Genomic DNA, 14,930 nt, shown 5'->3' with positions numbered 1-14,930 from the left:
CCATAAATGTATTTTAAATGACTTGTTATACCAACTGCAGAGTATAAAATATTTGAGAAATTGCATTTTCGGGTTTATTTGTGTATCTGAAGTAGCAGGTTTTGTGCTTTAAAACCACAGCCTATTACAATGGGTTGAGCTTCAGGTAATATCAGATCTCATTATGTTATCACTTTTATGTAGACACGCTTGCTTCCTTATCTTATATTTGTCTAGAACACCAAAGCTCAATACATAGAGAGAACAATGGAAAATTATCATTTTATTACTTAACTATCCTGCATCCCACTGGGAGTGTAATCTCTTCTGCTGGCTGTGTTTACTTAGGCTTGTCAATAGCGTATACGCCAGTATCAAAACTTTCAGTATAGGTTGGGAAACCACAAGCTAAATCAGCTATTTCAAATGCTGAAATATGAGTAAAGGAGCTACTTGCAACCAATTTAATACACTCTAGCAGGTAAAAAGGATCATTGGGAATAATTTAAAGGGGAGAAAATGTTGGGGTGAACTGTCCCTTTAAATGTCTGTTTTATCTTATTATGCAAGTCCTGTGTAATATTTCTCTTGTTAAGTGTATCCAGTCCACGGATCATCCATTACTTATGGAATATATTCTCCTTCCCAACAGGAAGCTGCAAGAGTCCACCCACAGCAAAGCTGCTATATAGCTCCTCCCCTAACTGCCATATTCAGTCATTCTCTTGCAAGCCTCAACATAGATAGGAGGTCGTGAGAGTCTGTGGTGCTTTCTACTTAGTTTATTCTTCAATCAAAAGTTTGTTATTTTTAAATGGCACCGGAGTGTGCTGTTTATCTCAGGCAGTATTTGGAAGAAGAATCTGCCTGCGTTTTTCTATGATCTTAGCAGACGTAACTAAGATCCATTTGCTGTTCTCACACATTCTGAGGAGTGAGGTACTTCAGAGGGGGAATGGCGTGCAGGTTTTCCTGCAGATAAGGTATGTGCAGTAAAATATTTTTCTAGGAATGGAATTGACTAAGAAAATACTGCTGATACCGAAGTAATGTAAGTAAAGCCTTAAATGCAGCGATAGCGACTGGTATCAGGCTTATTAATAGAGATACATACTCTTGTAAAAATGTGTTTTAAAACGTTTGCTGGCATGTTTAATCGTTTTTTAACATATGTTTGGTGATAAAACTTATTGGGGCCTAAGTTTTTTCCACATGGCTGGTTTAAATTTTGCATAGAAACAGTTAACTGAAGCTTCCCACTGTTGGCTGTGGCAGTTTGTTGTGTCTTTTTTTAAAAACGTCTGTCTTTTTTTTTTTTTTTTTTGATCTGTTTTTTGCATTAAGGGGTTAATCATCCATTTGCAAGTGGGTGCAATGCTCTGTTACCTTATTACATGTACTGTAAAAATTTTGTTTGTTTTACTGCCTTTTTTTTCACTGTTTTTCAAATTTGGACTAAATTTGTTTCTCTTAAAGGCACAGTAACGTTTTATATATTTGCTTGTTAACTTGATTTAAAGTGTTTTCCAAGCTTACTAGTCTCATTATTAGTCTGTTCTAACATGTCTGACATAGAGGAAGCTCTGTGTTCATTATGTTTTAAAGCCATGGTGGAACCCCATCTTAGAATGTGTACCAGATGTACTGATTTCATGTTAAACAATAAAGATCATTTTTTGTCTTTAAAAACATTATCACCAGAGGATTCTGTCGTGGGGGTAGTTATGCCGACTAACTCTCCCCACGTGTCAGACCTTTTGACTCCCGCTTTAGGGACTCACGCTCAAATGGCGCCAAGTACATCAAGGGCACCCATAGCGTTTCTTTTACCAGGGGATTCTGTCGAGGGGAAAGTTATGCCGACTAACTCTCCCCACGTGTCAGACCCTTCGACTCCCGCTTCAGGGACTCACGCTCAAATGGCGCCAAGTACATCAAGGGCGCCCATAGCGTTTATTTTACAAGACATGGCAAAGGTGGTGAATAATATTCTGGCAGCAGTATTAGTCAGACTACCTGAAATTAAAGGAAAGCAGTTAGCTCTGGGGGTAGATACAGAGCATACAGACGCTTTAAGAACCATGTATGATACTACCTCACAATATGCTTAGTCTGTGGGTGATTTTTTTTTTTGACTCAGGGAAGATGATTTAACCTGATTCTGATATTTCTACATTTAAAATTTATGCTTGAGAACCTCCACTTGTTGCTCAGGGAGGCTTTGGCTGCTCTGAATGAATGTGTACAATCGCAGGGCCAGAGAAATTGTGTAGACTGGATAAATAATATGCAGTGCCGGTGTGTACTGATGTTTTTCCAATACCTAAAGAGGTTTACTAAATTTTTTTTAATAAGGAATGGGATAGACCAGGTGTGCCGTTCTCTTCCCCTCCTATTTTTTAGAAGAATGTTTTCTAATAGTTACCACCACACGGGACTTCTGGCAGACAGTTCCTAAGGTGGAGAGAAGAGTTTCTACTCTAGCTAAGCGTACCACTACCTCTGACGAGGACAGTTGTGCTTTTTAGATCCAATGGATAAAAAATGTTTATTCAACAGGGTTTTATCCTGCAGCCCCTTGCATACATTGCTTCTGTCACTGCGGCGTTCTGGGTTGAGTCTCTTGATGAGGCTTTACAGTTAAGCGACTCCATTGGATGAATATATTTGACAAGCTTATGCTAGCCAATTCCTTTGTTTTCTGATGCCTTGTTCATTTGACTAGACTAACGGCTAAGAATTCTGTTTTTTACTATACTGGCGCGCAGAGCGCTATGGCTTATATCATGGTCAGCTGTCGTGACTTTAATAAATAAGCTACTTAACTTCCCTTCAAGGGGCAGACCCTATTCGGGCCTGGTTTGAAGGAGATTATTGCTTATATCACTGGTGGAAAAGGTCATGCCCTTCCTCAGGATAGGTCTAAATCAAGGGCAAAAAAAAAAAAAAAAAAAAAGTCTAATTTTCGTACCTTTTAAAAACTTCAGGGCAGGTGTGGCATCCTCTTCCTCTAAGGCAAAACAAGAGGGAATTTTTGCTCAGTCCAAGGCGGTCTGGAGACAATCGGACCTGGAACAAAGATAAGCAGGCCAAGGAGCCTGCTGCTGCCTCTAAGGCAGCATGAAGGAACGGACCCCTATCCGGTAACGGATCCTATAGGGGGCAGACTTTCATTCTTTGCCCAGGCGTGGGCAAGAGATGCCCAGGATCCCTAGGCATTGGAATTTATATCCCAGAGATATCTTCTGGATTTCAAAGATTCCCCCCCAAAAAAAGGGGAGATTTCGCCTTTCACAATTATCTGCAAACCAGATAAAGAAGGAGGCATTCTTACATTGTGTACGAGATCCATCCAGTTCCAAGAGAGGAACAGGGACAGAGTTTTTACTCAAATCTGTTTGTGGTTCCCAAGGAGAGGGAACCTTCAGACCTATTTTGGATCTAAAGATCTTGAACAAATTCCTCAGAATTCCGTCATTTAAGATGGAAACTATTCGTACCATCTTAACTATGATCCAGGAGAGTCAATAGAGGACTACAATGGATTTGAAGGATGCTTATCCTCACATTGTGATGCATAAAGATCACCATCGTTTTTCAGGTTTGACTTTCTAGACAGGCATTACCAGTTTGTAGCTCTTTCCTTTGGGATATCTACAGCCCCAAGAATCTTTATGGAGGTTCTGGGGTCGCTTTGGCGGTCCTTAGACCGTGGGGCATAGAAGTGGCCCCTTATTTAGACGACATCCTGATACAGGCGTCAAACATCCAAATTGCCCAGTCTCATACGGACGTAGTACTGGCATTTCTGAGATCACATGGGTGGAAAGTGAACAAGGAAAGAGTTCTCTATCCCCAATCTCAAGGGTTTCCCTCCTAGGGACTCTGATAGATTCTGTAGAAATGAAAATTTACCTGACGGAGTCCAGGTTGTCAAAGTTTCTACATTTCTGCCGTGTTTTTTCATCCCATCCGCGCCCTTCGGTGGCTCAGTACATGAATGAAATCGGCTTAATGGTAGCGGCAAGGGACATAGTACCGTTTGCACGTCTACATTTCAGACCGCTGCAACTATGCATGCTCAGTCAGAGGAACGGGGATTACACAGATTTGTCCCCCTGTTAAACCTGGACCAAGAGACCAGAGATTCTCTTCTCTGGTGACTATGTCGGGTCCATCTGTCCAAGGGTATGACCTTCCGCAGGTCAGATGGGACAATTGTTACAATAGATGCCAGCCTTTTAGGTTGGGATGCAGTCTGGAACTCCCTGAAGGCTCAGGGATAGTGGACTTAGGAGGAGACCCTCTTTCTAATAAATATTCTGGAACTGGGAGTGATATTCCATGCTCTTCAGACTTGGCCTCAGTTAGCAACTCTGAGGTACATCATACTCAGTCGGACAATATACACGACTGTGGCTTACATCAGCCATCAAGGGGGAACAGAAGTTCCCTAGCGATGTTAGAAGTCTTACAATAATTCACTGGACAGAGACTCACTCTTGTCTATCAGCTATCCATATCCCAGGTGTTGAGAACTGGGAGGTGGATTTTCTAAGTCGTCAGACTTTTCTTCCGGGGGAGTGGGATTTCCTCCGGAGGTCAAGACCAAGCAGGAGAGGGCTTAGGTGTTTTTGACAGCGCCTGCGTAGCCACGCAGGACCTGGTATGCAGATCTGGTGGACATGTCATCCTTTCCATCACGGTCTCTGCTTCTGAGACAGGTCCCTCTACCTCAGGGTCCTTTCAACCATCTAAATAGAATCAATCTGAGATGGACTGCCTGGAGACTGAACGCTTGATGTTATCAAAGCATGGCTTCTCCGAGTCAGTCATTGATACCTTAATACAGACATGAAAGCCTGTCTCTAGGAAAATTGAACATAGATATGGTGTAAATATCTGATTGTTATGAATCCAAGGGTTTCTCATGGAGTAAAGTCTGGATTCCCAGGATATTCTTTTCTCCAAGATGTTTTTGAGAAAAGGGTTGTCAGCTAATTCCTTAAAAGGGGACAGATTTTTACTCTGTCTATTTTTTTGCACAAGCGTCTGGCAGGTATTCTAGACGTTCAGGCATTTGGTCAGGCTTTGGTTAGATCCAAGCCTGTGTTTAAAACTGTTGCTCCGCCATGGAGCTTAAACCTGATTCTTAAGGTTCTTCAAGAAGTTCCGTTTGAACCTTTTTTGTTCCATAGATATCAATCTTTATCTTGGAAAGTTCCTTTTGGGTAGCTAATTCCTCGACTCGTAGAGTCTCCAAGTTATCTGTGTTACAATGTGATTCTCCTTATCTGGTCCTTCGTATGGATAAGGTAGTCCTGCGTACCAACCTGGGTTTTTTCCTAAGGTGGTATCTAACAAGTACATCACTCAAGAGATAGTTGTTCCATGCTTGTATCCTAATCCTTCCTCAAAGAAGGAACATCTATTACACAATATTTGACGTGGTTTGTGCTTTAAAGTTTTACTTACAAGCTACTACAGTTTTCATCAAACGTTCACCTTGTTTGTTGTCTATTCTGGACAGAGGAGAGGTCAAAAGACTTCAGCAGCCTCTCTGTCTTTTTGGTTAAAAAGCATAATTCATTTAGCTTATGAGACTGCTGGACAGCAGCCTCCTGAAGGGATTACAGCTCATTCTACTAGAGCTGTGGTTTTCACTTGGGCCTTTTTTAAATGTGGCTTCTGTTGAACAGATTTACAAGACGGAGTCTTGGTCTGCGCTTCATACTTTTCAAATTTAACAAATTTGATACCTTGCTTCTTCGGAGGCTATTTTTGGGAGAAAGGGTTTTTTACAGGCAGTGGTAACTTCCGTTTAAGTACCTGCCTTGTCCCTCCCATCATCTGTGTACTTTAGCTTTGGTATTGGTATTCCATAAGTAATGGATGATCCGTGGACTGGATACACTTAACAAGAGAAAACATAATTTATGCTTACCTGATAAATTTATTTCTCTTGTAGTGTATCCAGTCCACGGCCTGCCCTGTCACTTTAAGGCAGGTAATTTTTTCATTTGAACTACAGTCACCACTGCACCCTATGGGTTTTCCTTTCTCTGCATGTTTTCGGTCGAATGACTGAATATGGCAGTTAGGGGAGGAGCTATATAGCAGCTTTGCTGTGGGTGGACTCTTGCAGCTTCCTGTTGGGAAGGAGAATATATTCCATAAGTAATGGATGATCCGTGGACTGGATACACTACAAGAGAAATAAATTTATCAGGTAAGCATAAATTATGTTTTTTTGCTTCTTCAAACACCCATGCTTCTCAGATGCACACTTTGTTGTTATAAGAACTATTTCCTTTGTAAAATGATTCACTGTCTTTTACTTTGGTGGATTAATTACACAGTAGAGAAATGATGCTGGGATTTTATGCATTTATCATGTCAGTACCACAACCTCTATTTAAGTACATATTCGCTAACAAATTCACGTTGGTAATATTTATTTTTTTCTGTTTCGTGTAAGTCCTTTGAAAACCTCTCTGTGGAAGATTCGGCTGGGTCCATACACGAGAGAGATGATCTTCAAGGTAAAAAAATAAATAAATATAGAATTGTCTCGAATACTGGAAAAATAGTATTGGCTTATAATGTAACCAAAAAAAAAAGCATCCGACAAATTAATTAGACATCAGTATACATTAAAGGGACGATTAAGGGGATTCGTTGTCTTTTATGTTTAGCTTTAATTGCAAAATATAAACAGAGGAGAATAAATTGCGCTAAGGTTCTAACCCTGAATAAATATCATCTTATTGCTATATAAATCCACACCAGTTGGATATAAAATGAAAAAAATAGTAAAATAAATAAAAGAAAAAACAAATACAATAAATATAATTTGGATGCACCAATGTCAAAAAAATAATTAAAAAATTAATATTAAATGAAGAAATGAATAATAAGATATGTATTAAAAAATGAAATATATATATTAAATATATTGATGAAATAAAAAATAAGACGGAACTCGTTCTTAAAGTTTCTGATGTTATGATTGTCTGTCTGTATTGAGCAGTATTTTTACAGTACCTTTTGTGAATTTACCCATATTTCAGGGGTTAACGTATGAGCTATAGAAGAGCTCGTCTATTTGAAAGACTCCGGTCTATATAAGGACCCAAAGAGTTGATTGTGATGGATGTATGAGTCTCCAGATGGAATTTTGATGAATGTTCTTTTTAATAACAAATATAGTTATGGTGCCGTTTCTGTGCCGCCTTTATCCAGCCAGGTGTTCCAGGACCTTAGCTCAGGTGTGATGACAAAAAGAGAGAGGCGCACAAGGCGAGACTCAAGTGCAGGATTTTATTATAAAGTGTTGCACACGCAAAACAAATTACACTTACTAGATGCAAGATAAAAACGGGCATTCAAATGGAGCGCTGTGTTGTCACCTCGAACCACACAGAGTTTTGGCAGAGAATCCGGATACTTCGCCTAACGCTGTTTGTAGCTGTGAAAAGGCTGACCAACTATGCCTGTCGTGTGAGACAAAGTGGCTGTAGGAACACAGCGCTCCATTTGAATGCCCTTTTTTATCTTGCATCTAGTAAGTGTAATTTTGTTTTGCGTGTGCAACACTTTATAATAAAATCCTTCACCTGAGTCTCAAACTGTGCACCTCTTTTTCTCTTTTTTTAATTGCAAAAGAATATGCACTTAAGCTGGAATAACATATTTTGCATACTGAGGTATTTTAGCAGAAATTTTTAATCCTGGCTCCTCTCGTATCACTGCAGCTAATTAGAGGCTATATCAGACAAGCAATGCAGTTGTGTACCTGTTCTGTTCTGCTTCTGATTGGATGCAGGTTGCAGAGCTGTGTGGAGCTAATATAAGGGTCAGTATTAATTTAGCTAAATCTGCGTTTTCTTTTTGGAAACTAAAGTGATGTATTAAAGGGACATAAAACCCTTTTTTTTTTCTCCAGGATTTAGATGGAGCAGATCATTTTAAACCCCTTTCCAATTTACTGTCTTATATTATCTTTTATGCTTTGCTCTCTTGGTATCCATTGTTTAAAAATACACCTAGGTAGCCTCAGGAGCAGCGATACACTACTGGGAGTTAGCCTCTGATTGGGAACTGCACATTAAAGCCTTTTGTGATTGGCTCACCTGATTTGTTCAGCTAGCTCCCAGAAATGTATCGTTGCTCCTTCAACAAAGCATACCAAGAGAATGAAGCAAATTTGATAATAAGTTAATTGAAATTGTATGCTCTACCTGAATCATGAAAAAAAAAAAAAAGTTAGGTTTGGTTTGTTTTTTTTGTCCCCTTTTAAGCAGGGCTTGACAAAACCAGGAGCCAGAGAGCCACTGGTTCGTAGAATTTTACCACTGGCTCCTAATTGGGTTATTCTCCATATATCTATATAGAAATACCACTGTCTGGCTCCTAAATATTCTTAAATGGATTTATCTACCCCCTGCATTAAAGTAATTTAATTTCCATCCTTTTTTGTCCACCAGTACAGCTGTGAGTTTCTCGTTATCAGCCAGTGAACTTTTGATCCCACATACCAGTAGTGCACAAATATGTACTTCCAGTTACTTTAAAAATAAACAGCTTTACCTTTTCATTAGACGTGCAATTTGTTTCGTTCCGAATCACAATTTCGGATGAAATTCAGGTAATTTGGAGATTCAGATGTATCTGAATCTCTGAATCACCCTTGTAACAAAACTAAACTAATCTGAATTAATTTGTAACAAAACATCCAAATTAGTTTGCATTCATTAGTTTTATTCGAATGGCCATGATGTGAGAGTTTGACTCTCTGGACCAATCACAATTCCTTTGCCGTTCTATATTTATTATAAAACAAAAACGAATAGAGCTATATTACAATTAAATATGGTGAGATAGAACAGTGAAATAATTACTTTTTGTGTTGGTTGGAACCATCTGAATCAACGTAACACAACAGAACAAATTAATCCAAACATAACGAACTTCCAAAACAAATAACTGCTATATAACGAATCAATCCGAATGCATCCGAAATGAATGACTGCTATATAACGAATCAATCCGAATGCATCCGAAATGAATGACTGCTAAATAACAAATCAATCCAAATGCAATGAATTTAAATAAAAAAAAATACAGAAACAAAATTTTCAGATGTGCACATGTCTACTTTTCATGCAAATAAATAAATGAATAAAAAAAAATATATATATATATAATCCAATTAGCACGTGTTCCAGCACTTCAGCTTCAACTAATAATGAAGCACCTGGGTGCAATCCTCAATGGATTGTAGATAAGAGCTAGGAAAGGGAGGGCACTCTCAGGATTTATATACATCAAAGTTAGTTTATTGTTTATAACAACAACGTTAGAAAGTCATAAGGATAGGTCGACGTTTCGGCTTACATAGAAGCCTTCATCAAGACAGATGAACAACTCACAACGGCGACTAGCAGCCGCACACAACACCACCGGCAAAACAGAACTTTGATGTATATAAATCCTGAGAGTGCCCTCCCTTTCCTAGCTCATATATATATATATATATATATATATATATATATATATATATATATATATATATATATATATTTTATATAGACTTGTCCCTTTTAAATTGTATTATTAAACATTTAATGTAATTAAATAAACGAACACTCCATACTTCAGAATGCCTTGTAAATATGTTTAATCTGTGTTTAATTGCATTAGCAACCAAGGAGGAATAAAATTGGGGGAAAAAAATATGAAAACACACAAGCACTAAAAACAGTCATATGGCAGACACCATGCTTATTTTAGTTGCTTGCAGCTCTGACCCTTTCTTTCTGAAATCCCTGTCAGTATTATTTAGTGTCAAGCGGCATTAAAGAACTCCTCGAGATCAGAGTTGCGTTAGCTTTCACAGTTGGCTTGCACTGCCTCCGAGCCAGCATTTGGCAGTTAACTGAAATCTGCACCTTTTTCACCTTGTTTTATTTTCAGGGCATCTCCGGGCAGAAGAGGTCGATAACATGCTTCTGCGGCACGACAGCGGAATTGAATCTGCTTTGTCGTATGCAAAGGCTTGGTCAAAGTACACCAAAGATATTTTGTCCTGGGTAGAAAAAAGGCTTAGTGTGGGTGAGTGGTCTCCTCCTGGTGTCTAATGAGCTTTGGAATTAAATCTGTTGTCATGCTTGTGCAATGGACTGTCAGTAACGTGATTTCTGAATTACCAGCTCTTCAAAATGTGTCTAACTGTTCAGTCGATTTCGTTTTCTTTCTCCAAATTCCATGACATTTTGTTTAACCTTTTTTTTTTTTTTTTTTAGAATCGGAAGCCGCAAGAAATTTTGCAAAAATGGCTGAAACTGCAAAATCTATCATTGTTCCCCAGGTAAAGTTCTGATTTAGGCTTTTATCTTATTGATAATCGTAAGATTTATAAGAAAAGCGCTTTGCCAATCTTTAATCTAAGCAAATTAAATGTTTAATTTCTTTGCATGATGTAAAATGTGTTTTGTGACTGCACGTCAAAAGCTGATTCTTTCTTAAAGGGGCGCTAAAGTCAAAATTAAACTTTTATGTTTTCGATAGAGAAAACAATTTTACATAACTTTGCTATTTTAATTCCATTATCAAATTGTGCAGTCTTTTTATATTAACAGTTTGTGAGGCACCAGCTCCTACTGAGCATGTGCAAGAGTACACAGTGTATACATATGATCCTGGGATTGGCCGATGGCTGTCACATGATACGGGGGGGTGGGGGGTGGAAGTGCATTTTAAAATTTGTGTACAAAAACCTACTGCTAATTTGAAATTTATAGTAAGTGCTGTTGCATTTGTTGATTATTATTTTACTGTATTTTATGGTCTTTTTAAAGTTACATGAGAATTGCCAACATCATTTCCTTTAAATATAAGCCTAGAAAACAGACATTTTACTTCTTAAATTAAAATTTAAATATTTATATTTTGTTGTTTGTCCAATGGTATAATGTTGTTAATGTGTCATTAAAAAAACAACTAAATACCGTTGCTTTTTGCACGCATGAGGTAGCACACACATTACAATTTGAAAGTTAAAAGGTTTTCACATAAGGGCTAACCCAACAAAAGCCAAACTTTGAATATCGCAACCGCGTTAACGTATTCCCCAATAGACTTCAACTGAGCGTGAAAAGTGTGTGGGGGGGGGACTAACACCGTCATGCAAACCCGATCATGTTTTCTAAAGTGTGCTAAACCAACATGAAATATTAATGTTTCACGTTCCAATGTTTTTCAAATAGAAGAATATGTTCTAATTATTAATTTATGTTTATAAATATCTGTTTTTTCGGATATATATATATACTGTATTTATGAATATCTATTTATAAATACTTAGAAACATATATTCCTTTATGTGAAGGACGTTGGAATGTGAAATATTTACAGTACTTTATTAAATATGAATATTCCATAAATATGATTTTACATGTTTTCATCTGACTGCAAAGGGCTCCAATGTACTTACGTGTGTGTGTATATACATATATATATATGTATATATATATATATATAATATGTGTGTGTGTGTGTATATGTATGTATATATATATATATATATATATATATATATATATATTATACACACATACACACACATATTCTTGAGCAAATGTGCTTAGTAATGGAGTGTTGTAAGAAAGTTTGGTGACAGATTGTTAGTAATGTGATAACTAAACTGTAAATGTTTATTCAATTCCAGGAATTTATGCCTTTCCAGTCAATTTTCACAGCAGCTTTTCAAAATGACATTGAAAACAGCCAGGCTTGCCTCCAAACGATAAGCGCCCTTCAAAGCAACAAATTCATGCAGGTAAACATTGCAGAGTGTGTTATTAACTAATTCAATAACGTTTAAGGGTGCAAATGCATCTGTATATGAATCTCTGTAGTTCTATTTGATGACTGTGGTTATAAAATGGGTTTGTAAATATGATGATAGATTACAGTGATGGTAAACACTAGGATTTGCCAGTGCTGTAAATAACAGGGACTTTCAGTCATGAAGCATAAAAAAAACTTCTTGCTGAAAGTATCTTTATTTCTTGTGAGTTTATGTAGAGCATAGTGCCTCTGGTCACCCACGGCAAACCGCTGTTTTCTCAATGAAGTGATGTTTCCACCTCTTAGCCTATAGCCCTGTAGGCCGATAGGCGCTATGCTGTATGGCTAGCATGCTTTGGCTAAGAGTTGGAAACGTCATCTCATTGAGAAAAAGGGTTTCGCCATGGGTGGCCAGAGATGCTCAGCTAGACATAAATTTGCGGCAAATAAAAGTACTTCCAGAATGAAGTTTTCCATCTTAATGGTAGGAGAGTCCACTGCTTCATTCATTACCTGTGGGAAATAAGAACCTGGCCACCAGGAGGAGGCAAAGACACCCCAGCCAAAGGCTTAAATACCTCCCCCACTCCCCTCATCCCCAAGTCATTCTGCCAAGGGAACAAGGAACAGTAGGAGAAATATCAGGGTATAAATGGTGCCAGACGAATAATATTAAATTTAGGTCCGCCCACTGGAGCAAACGGGCAGGGGCAGTGGACTCTCCTCTCACAGATGGAAATGAAATAATCAAGTAAGCATAATTTGTTTTCCATCTTAATGGGAGGAGAGTCCACTGCTTCATTCATTACTTGTGGAAACAAATACCCAAGCTCTAGAGCAGTGGTTCTTAAACCAGTCCTCAGGACCCCACAACCTGTCCAGGATTTAGGGATTACCCAGTTGTGTTTTTTGGAAAACCCCTTAGACACACCTGGGTAATCCCAAAATCCTGGACTGGTTGTGGGGTCCTGAGGACTGGTTTAAGAACCACTGCTCTAGAGGACACTAAATGAACAAAAACGGGAGGGTAAAAGAAGGCGGACCCTAAACGGAGGGCACCACAACCTGCAGAACCATTCTCCCAAAAACAGCTTCTGCCGAAGCAATAAACATAAAATTTGTAAAACTTTGTAAAAGTATGTAAGGAGGACAAGTAGCCGCCTTACAAATTTGCTCCACAGAGGCCTCGTTCTTAAAAGACCAAGAAGAGGCCACAGCCTTGAGTGAGCCGTAATCCTCTGAGGAGGCTCATGTCCCGCTGTCTCATAGCCCAAATGGATAATGCTCCTCAACCAAAAAGACAGAGAAGTGGAAGAGGCCCTCTGCCCCCTACGCTTCCCTGAAAACACCACAAATAAGGACGAAGTCTGTCTGAAAACTTTTGTGGCCTGAAGATAAAACTTCAAGGCTTAAACCACATCCAAGTTATGCAGTAACCTCTCCTTAGACGAAAAAGGGTTAGGACACAATGAAGGAACTACCATCTCCTGATTGATGTTACGATCTGACACCACCTTGGGAAGAAAACCCAACTCAGTGCGAAGCACAGCCTTATCAGCGTGAAAAAAACAGGTAAGGAGGCTCAGATGTTAGACTCAACATTTACTAACTTTCACTCGCCACCGTTAAATTTTCTTATTTACCACAAGTATGAATGAAGCAGTGGACTCTCCTCCCACAGATGGAAACAAAATTATCAGGTAAGCATAATTTGTTTTTCATTCTTCATGACTGAAAGTCCCCTTTATATATAGCACTGGTAAATCTTCGTGTTTCAAAAATGCTAGGATTTACCATCACTTTAAACTTTGAACCTGTACAGTGTATTAAACAAAATGCTAAAGTCAAAGCTTTGCCCAGCATATTATTCCAAACCATTTTGCTTTTTTATATTTAAAAAAAAAAATTCCCAGTATCGACTGCCCATAGGAGACACCCTGGCAGAGAGTATACTTACCCATCAGTGCTGGAATAAGCAAAAAGGCTGGTTAATGTTGACATTTCAAAACAAATTAATAATAATAATGCTGCTATGTAACAGCTTATGCATGGTACTAGGTACTATTATGCTGGCAAAAATGTTATGTTCCTTAAACATTTTATGGCCAATTAAACTTTGAGTATTATGTCTAAAAGCATTGGGTAAAACATATATGCTGTCTGATGCAATTGTGGAGTCACCAATAGTCCTTCCACATTTATCAAATCAACTTACCAGAGTTTTAAATAATTTATTATATTTTTTGCAACTTTTATCAGTTTTCTTTCTTGTTCTGTGCAAATTAGTTTAAATAAGCCGTCTACAAATGTTAGCAGGAGCAGAGTTATAACAGATTTATTTTGTTTGTAGCCTCTTCAGTCTCGCAGATCGGAGCTGGACAGACAAAGGAAAGAAATTAAAGATCTTTGGCAACGGGAGCAGAAGAAAATGGTTAGTTAAAACTGAATGGCACTATTGTGTATTAATTCTTAAAATTATATGATACATTTCAAATTGGATTAGAAGCATTTTTTTTTAACAATACTTTGGTTAGCACAAATGCTTTTTATAAAAATATAAATTTTTAATGTTCATGCGACCGTGAACACACTAGCAATGTGTCCTCTAATTATTTTTTTCCTTCTGTGCCATTATTTATTTTGGTGTGTGGGCTTGATACTGCCTGTGTGTGTGTGTGTGTGTCTGTGTGTGTGTATATATATATATATATATATATATGTGTGTGTGTGTGTATATATATATATATATATATATATATATATATATATGTGTGTGTGTGTGTGTGTGTATATATATATATATATATATATGTGTGTGTGTGTGTGTGTATATATATATATATATATATATATGTGTGTGTGTGTGTGTGTATGTATGTATATATATATATATATATATATATATATATATATATATATATATATATATTTCATGTAATTAGCTAGAGTCCATGAGCTAGTGACGTATGGGATATACATTCCTACCAGGAGGGGCAAAGTTTCCCAAACCTTAAAATGCCTATAAATACACCCCTCACCACACCCACAAATCAGTTTTACAAACTTTGCCTCCTATGGAGGTGGTGAAGTAAGTTTGTGCT

The 14,930-nt window shown here is 37.8% G+C and overlaps 1 protein-coding gene across 1 annotated transcript in view; it reads left to right on the top strand.

Annotated features, from left to right (window-relative positions):
* The window catches only part of LOC128643658 (rho GTPase-activating protein 29-like), a gene marked incomplete at both ends in the record, with an annotated part of 28,665 nt that extends 14,405 nt beyond the window's left edge, over window positions 1–14,260 (top strand). Inside the window, 5 exons of the mRNA XM_053696485.1 lie at window positions 6,458–6,521; window positions 9,955–10,092; window positions 10,284–10,348; window positions 11,708–11,818; window positions 14,180–14,260. Coding sequence (XP_053552460.1) covers window positions 6,458–6,521; window positions 9,955–10,092; window positions 10,284–10,348; window positions 11,708–11,818; window positions 14,180–14,260 — 459 coding nt within the window. The remainder of the gene's footprint in view (window positions 1–6,457; window positions 6,522–9,954; window positions 10,093–10,283; window positions 10,349–11,707; window positions 11,819–14,179) is intronic.
* Between the last annotated feature and the right edge of the window lie 670 nt (window positions 14,261–14,930).

The sequence above is a fragment of the Bombina bombina genome, unplaced genomic scaffold (genome assembly GCF_027579735.1).
Source record: "Bombina bombina isolate aBomBom1 unplaced genomic scaffold, aBomBom1.pri scaffold_2293, whole genome shotgun sequence".
Taxonomy (NCBI): Eukaryota; Metazoa; Chordata; class Amphibia; order Anura; family Bombinatoridae; genus Bombina; species Bombina bombina.
This window is presented reverse-complemented; position numbering and strand designations above follow the sequence as displayed.